General features: G+C 53.3%; 1 protein-coding gene across 1 annotated transcript; it reads left to right on the plus strand.

The window, feature by feature from the left end:
• The first annotated feature begins 1,282 nt into the window (after positions 1-1,282).
• Positions 1,283-4,960, plus strand: LOC113483411. Its single transcript, XM_026854946.1, has 5 exons — positions 1,283-1,453; positions 1,958-2,066; positions 2,308-2,467; positions 3,976-4,131; positions 4,254-4,960. Exons 1-5 carry the CDS (start codon positions 1,283-1,285, stop codon positions 4,525-4,527), a joined length of 870 nt encoding a protein of 289 aa, XP_026710747.1. The 3' UTR covers positions 4,528-4,960.
• The last annotated feature ends 1,736 nt before the right edge of the window (positions 4,961-6,696 follow it).

Genomic DNA, 6,696 nt, shown 5'->3' on the forward strand with positions numbered 1-6,696 from the left:
GGTGCCTCGGGCACGGGGATGGAGATAGCGGCTCCGCGGGGGGGTAGGGCCCTGCAGAAGGTCTGCGGAACATCCTCTCGCCACGAGCACAGCACGATCCGTGTTTTGTGTCATAAACATTAAATCTACAGCAATGACTTAGGTGTAAATAGGAACTGGGTAAAGAGGCTTCGGTGTAAATAGGAACGTGACCCAAAATGGGTCACCTTTTGCTAGACACTGAAGGATCCATAGGGAGATCACCAGCAAGACACAAATCTGTATGGAAAAAAAAATAAATTTCCCAGCAAGAGTGGTCCGAGAGTGGAACAGGCTGCCCAGGGAGGGGGGAGTCCCCATCCCTGGGGGGGTTTCAGGGCCGTTGGGATGAGCTGTGGGGGATGTGGGGTAGGGGAGAACTTTGCAGAGTCGGGCTGAGGGTTGGACTCGATGATCCCGAGGGGCTTTTCCAGCCTGAATGGTTCTGTGACTCTGTGACTAAAAAAACAGCTCTGTAAGTAATGGGGGAGAGCAAAACCAGAAGAGGCTGAGGTAAGGAGATGTGCAGGAGAAACCAGACTACAGCACAGATCCCGAAAGGCAAAGGTCCCCAGTGATCCCTCCTAGCCCGACCCAGGGAAAACGGTTCCTGGGCCTTACACCTCGTCACCACCGTAACGCGGGGAGCGGGAGCAGCACACCCAGCGCGTGGGCTGGCGCTCCTCACCCACAGCCCTGTCCTGAGCTCTGCACAGCCTCAGCGTCTGGGTTGGGGTCTTCACTTAAAGTAACGCTTCTAGGGGTGAGAACTCATTTCTGGCCTTGTGGTAGTCAGAAGAAGTATAATTCAACAAGGTGCAGTGAACAACCACCACGTCTCCTTGTTCACACCCTCTCCCTTCCCACCGTAGACAACTTGGACATAGAGAAGACTTCAGTCACGTTGTTAACACAGTGTCACTCCATTCCCGTTGCACAGTCCCTACCTTACACCTTCCAAACCCCATCTTAGGCCAATCTGTGTGACTAAATCTCCTACTAATCCGCATAAAAAAGGGAGTCTGACATCAGGTCGCTTTGCAAACCTTTAGGATTTAGTGTGAGCTCAGGTAATTTTCATTTGCACCCCATTCTCCTGCAGTGGAATGTTCAGACGTGCCCCCAGACGCACACTCAGGTCCTTGTTCAGTGGCCTGAATGCTCTTTTATGCCATGTATTTTTTTTAACTCAGTAAAACCGAGGCTGGCTCTCCCTCTGCGTGTGCTCTTTGTCTCCGGTCAATTCCAGGGGCTGAGCCCGGGAATGACGAGGCTTTCCCAGGCGAGGGACTCTGCCATCGAAAGGCCATCCTGCTCTTTATTCATCTGCTATCGCTTCGGCTCGGCCGCCTCCAGGACATCGTGCAAAGGGAGCTCATTTGCTGCAATTTTCATCAATTGTCTACGAGTTTTTCAGTCCCAGGGCTGGACAAATGTGAGTTTAATAAGATAAGTCAGGCCTGGGAAAGCAGCATCCCCCAGTTAAAATGAGGGAGTTTGTTTTCCTCTTTCCACCGGATTTTATCTTTTTTGCCTAACAAGTCTCTACATGTGGAAGGAGAGTCTGAAGGTCAATTGAGTATCTTGGCGGCGCTTGCCAGCCTCCTGGTGCAACGTGGTGAGGAAAGTATGAGAAAAATGTAATGAAGCTGGAGAAGGTGCCGCGAAGCTGTTGTGACAGCCCTCGCAGGTCACACGGCTCGCTGGCTGGCGCAGCGCTGGTGCTTTTCCACCTCCCCGCATTATCCTGACAAACTCATAAACCTTTGAGCTCAGGAGGTGCTCGGAGTCTGCAACCTGGTTTTAGCTTTACAAGATGAAAACGTTCCCCTATAAAGGCTGGAAGTCCACATTATTTCCCCAGAAACAAAGGTGAGGACGAGGCAAGAAGCAACATGAAAGCATTTGATCTGAGGAAAGCAGCATGTTTTTCGAGTAGCTCCCTTGGGTACTCGAGAAAGGAGCATGCTCTTGGAGACATCATCTCTCCTTGGAAGACTCTCCAAATTCGTTTGCTCCACACCGTTTCAGACAACTCAAGTTGGAGGGTGAGAAAATAGAAATTTCCAGTTGAAAAGCTGGAAACCCACCTTGTGTCCGTGCTGGGTTTGATGCCTCCCTGCCGCCCCTCTCCCGTCCCACCAAGCCGAGCGTCTCGCTGTTGGCCCTTGGGTGAGGAAGCCCAGAAGATGCTTCCTCACCCTTCACCTTTGCTTTCCGTTCCTTGCAAAGGACTTGCTCATATCATTTGCTTTTCTCGTATCATATTAACAGTTGTTTCTCTTTCAGGTTTTTCTACGCTGAGAATTTTGTGTACAAGCACTCTGCCCCTACTCACCCCGTCGCTGTGTCACCCTGTCCTCTTCTGGGCCAATCTCCTTATCGAGCAGGACATCCCAAACCCCTTGTGCCCACCTCTGCTTGCAGCAGAGCCAGGGTGGGGGTTCAGGTGAGAAATTATTCTCTTAGTGTCAGAGCAGTTGTTAGTAACCCTCCCTTCACTGGCAACACGTGAACCAAAACTGTTGGAGTCTCACTCCCCAAGCCAGGGTCCCAGATTCCTGTTTAGGTGTCTACATGGAAGTTAACTGGTTTTTCAGAAATAAATTCTCTACAGAGCTCAGTGAAATGACCAGAAGTTACAGCTGCTCCGCTTCTCTGAAAATCAGGCTGCTTTATTTCAGCATCTAAATGTGGATTAAGAAGCCCTGACTGCAGCCAGCCGAGCCCAAAGGTCTGCCCAGGTCGTCGTGGCTTCCACTTTCTCTTCAGATACTGAAGTGCTTCGGGCATTTCTCCAAATATGACTAATTTAATTAGTTCTCCAACCTCTGCTCTGGGACGTAATTGTGCTCATTTTAAGGCTACAGCTGATCACTCCTTAGACACGGACCTGCTGGAGCGGGGCCAGAGGAGGCCATGGAGATGCTGGGGGGGCTGGAGCCCCCCCCCTGTGAGGACAGGCTGGGAGAGTTGGGGGGTTCAGCTGGAGAAGCTGTGGCTGCCCCCTCCCTGGAAGGGTTCAAGGCCAGGTTGGACGGGGCTTTGGGCAACCTGGGCTGGGGGAAGGTGGCCCTGCCCGGGGCAGGGGGTGGCACTGGGTGAGCTTTGAGGTCCCTTCCCACCCAGACCAGTCTGTGATTGCAGGATGCGCAGCATCCTCTAGGCTGGGGTTAAAAGAGGCAGTTGTCTGGATGTCAGGGGCTGTTTTCCCAGGAATCCCCCAGCACAGCTCCTGAGAAGCTCCCACATACGGGGGGGGTGGATGGGGAGACGTTTCCCCACAGCGCTCACTGGCCGAAGGAGCGCCACAGAACGCAGTTGCAAGGTCAAAGCCTGCCCGTGTCTGCGGCCAGCGCTTGCACTTGGCGATTGAGGACGTGTGTGGGGCGGAGGGGAAGGGTGTTGGGTCCTGCCTTTGTGTCTCCAGCTCTGGTATCCGTGTCGTCGGCTTTGCTGTTGCCAGGGGAACCCACGAGAAGTTATAAAACAAAAAACAGCCCTGAGCCACATCGTGTCAATTAATGTAACCAGACGTATCCCCGCAAATAAGAACCGTATGTTAGAGATAACATCTTTGTTTGTTGCTTGCGGTTTCCTTGATGGCAAACTACTGTGCTGTAATCCTTTAGTGTCCGACTCGTTTATAAAATCACTGAGGATGAAAACTTGAAATACCGAGAGTGCTTGCTTGGGGCTGGGCTCTCGCAGGGCTCAGGGCCCCCGGCGGGGAAGCGGAGGGAGGCAGGGGGATGCTCTTCACCCAGAGAACATGTATTTTATTCTCTTGAAGGGGACACCTGTGATAAAGCTGGTCATTTCCCCTCCAGTTTGTTCTCCTTTAGTTATCTGTCACCAGCCTGACGTGTCCTGTCGGGCCAAGCAGGAGGTAAATTTGGAAACGTCGACAATTAGTGTAAGAGGTTTAAGGTTTGGGGTGGGTCTTTTTATTCTCAGAGGTATTGTGGCGTACAAAAGTCTATGGGCTTTGAACAAAACTTCAGCTTCCCAGCCTCTAAATCACTTAAAGTGGGACCTGACTGGCTGCAGAAGGCGTTTGAGTACCCGGCCTTGGCTAAGTCAGCGCGCACCTGAGGAGCCTCAGTCACGCAGGTACCGCAGAAAGCTGCACCCCCTCGCTGAAGGGCTGCGGCTGGCTCTGTGCAAGCCCGTCAGTGAATTCCCTTGGCTTAAGATCGTTTTGCTGCTGCTTTCCTCTCCTGATCCCTTATCAGCACAGGGCACGTGCCACTGGGCTGCCCAGGATCTGCACCACCTCAACTGGATCAACTCTCCGCTTTGGCAAACCAACCCTCCGTTCCGCTCTCGCGGATGTTTGCTGCAGCACAGAAACCCCTTAACCACAGGGTTTGTGAGACCACGGAAACGCGCAGGAGACAGGAGAACTTCATTATTCTTTACATGACTGTTCTTCGCTTGGCTATCACCGCTCTCAGAAGGGATCAGCGGTATCAGTCCAATAATTCCACCTTGGTCAAGCCCTTATGATATTTACACAGCGGCTGTGCAGTAGTTGGTGAGTAAATACAATTTCTTTGATCGCTGCTGGCTGACGGCGCTTCGGAGCCGTTTCACGCTGCTGTTTGAGGAAGGATGAGCAGGTCAGCACCCCCGCAACGCTGCTGTGCCGTACCCTCCCCTCCCTCTCGGCACGTGCACTTGGGTTATTTGGCTCCCTCCAAGCCACAGCACTTGGCAAAATGAACGGTTCTGACCTCGGGGAAAAAGGCTCAGGTTGCAGTTGTATGTGATTTTTTTTTTTTTTTCCCTACCAAATTAAAAGGAGGTAGGCTTCGAGCCAGGCACAGCTGAAGTGGCACGGTCCTTAGCGCAGGCAGAGCCCTCGCAGGTTTCACTCTGACACATTCACCCCACGTGCCTCACTCACCAGTTATCCACAGCCCTGCAAGATGTATTTTGCTTTCACAGGTACTCAGCAAACACCATACATACCTTTTTTAAATTTTTTTAACATCAAGGCGATATTGTGCTCTGCCGTCACTCGCCACGCTCTGCTGCCATCAGCGCACGTCCTTGTCCCCCTGCCCCAGACCCTCGCTCCCACCTGGGCATCCCAGGGGGGCAAAATTTTGGCTGGGGTGAGCAGGAGTTGTGTGTACAAACCCTTGAGCCCCAGGGCCCAGCACGGGCCAGCTGAGTGCAGCGATGGGACGTGTCTTGGCTTCAAGAGTCAGTGTTTTCCCTCCGATATTCTGTACTAATACATTAATGAGATCTCACACACAGCCTCTCATTGTATCGCTCGCTCTGTGTTTGTACGGTAATTAATTCTGACTGCAGCGACTGCATCAGCCTCGGGGATCGCTGCGTATGTGCCTGCGCTCGTGATGTGATTTTGGAGGATGCCTGAGCGCTGTTGGCGGTGTGATTTCAAATTGAAATGATGACATATTGATGAGCGTGAAACAGGCGCGTGGTGAGCTCAGCCACACACAGCCCCCTCGGGCAGCCCCGTCCAGGGGCGAGGGGCTCTGGGGGCCTCCGAGCGGTGGGAGCTGGGTGATGGGTCTCAGCCCCCTTCTTGCTAGAAGCAGAAAAAATAAAGGTGGGATTTGGTAAAGTCAACCTGAAATCCTTTTCCTTGGGGAATGCCTGCCCCGATCATGGCACGCCTCTGAGTCCCATCAGACTTCATCGGTGGCGGCCGAGGTGACCTGTGCTCTGCAGCGTGCAGCAGGTGAAGGCCAGGGACTCTGAATACACACAGGGAGACAAGTGGTTTAGATTTGTAAATCCCCAACGGGGTGGACAAGGGTGAGACAAGTCTGAGAGTCCACACACAGACTGTTACTGGTTCCCCACGATGTATTAACTGGATACAGGATAATTGGCAAGTGCTATAGAATGTCTTGTGTAACTTAAGGGTAGTGAGGGAAAAGGGGGAAAAGAGAGAGAGAATAGAAAAATAGAGATCACCAGTCTGGATTCTTGCGTTGGTCCTGTCTGAGTTCACCAGGGATTCATCCGTCTTCATTCCTTCACACCTTCTTTCTTTCTCATTTCACCCCTCTCCCCCCTCAGCTTACACCCACTTTCCTTGGGTCCATCCCCTGGGTCGACCCACACCCAGCCATACCCCACAGCTGGGGAGGGGTAACACGCTTAGGATGATCTTGTTAATCTTCATTTGCATATTCAGGGGGTGTCAACCTTAATATGCATCACAGAGAAATAGAAGCAGAGGTTGTTCACCAGACAGACAGCCCTGGAAACTAAACTGTCCTGTCTCCACAGCCCCCCCCGCCGCACCCCATCCTGTGCTGTCCGGGCGACTTCGCCACTCCAGACGCCCCATTAGTCACCCCATGACCGCAATTCCCTTCGGAGCGTTGGAGCCATTCCTCCCCCCATCCCTTCTCTCTCCCAGGCTGGTTTTTTTCTCGCGGGCCTGTTTCAGACCCTCTTTTGGGGAGTTCCAAGTCATCACACCTCACACTCCCCCCGTTGTCCCCCCGCTTTGCTTCTGGGCCGTGGGAGCGCTGGGGCCCGCGTGGCCGTGGGTGCAGGGCGTGCACGGGGGGGGGATGCTCGGGTCTGCTTTGCAATACTTCCACCTACAGAAGGAAACCCAGAACGGCAGCGGGAGCCGCCGGCAGCGGCCCTGGGAGCCGATGGGTGCGCAGCGTCCCGGGGGGG

Source organism: Athene cunicularia (assembly GCF_003259725.1).
Source record: "Athene cunicularia isolate RWA chromosome 9 unlocalized genomic scaffold, athCun1 chr9_part1, whole genome shotgun sequence".
Taxonomy (NCBI): domain Eukaryota; kingdom Metazoa; phylum Chordata; class Aves; order Strigiformes; family Strigidae; genus Athene; species Athene cunicularia.

Coding starts and splice junctions, on each gene's coding strand:
- LOC113483411 (XM_026854946.1), top strand. CDS start 1,283: ATGACGAGGCTTTCCCAGGCGAGGGACTCTGCCATCGAAAGGCCATCC. Junction 1,454..1,957: donor AGTCCCAGGGCTGGACAAAT/GTGAGTTTAATA, acceptor TTTTTCGAGTAG/CTCCCTTGGGTACTCGAGAA. Junction 2,468..3,975: donor GAGCCAGGGTGGGGGTTCAG/GTGAGAAATTAT, acceptor TTTTATTCTCAG/AGGTATTGTGGCGTACAAAA.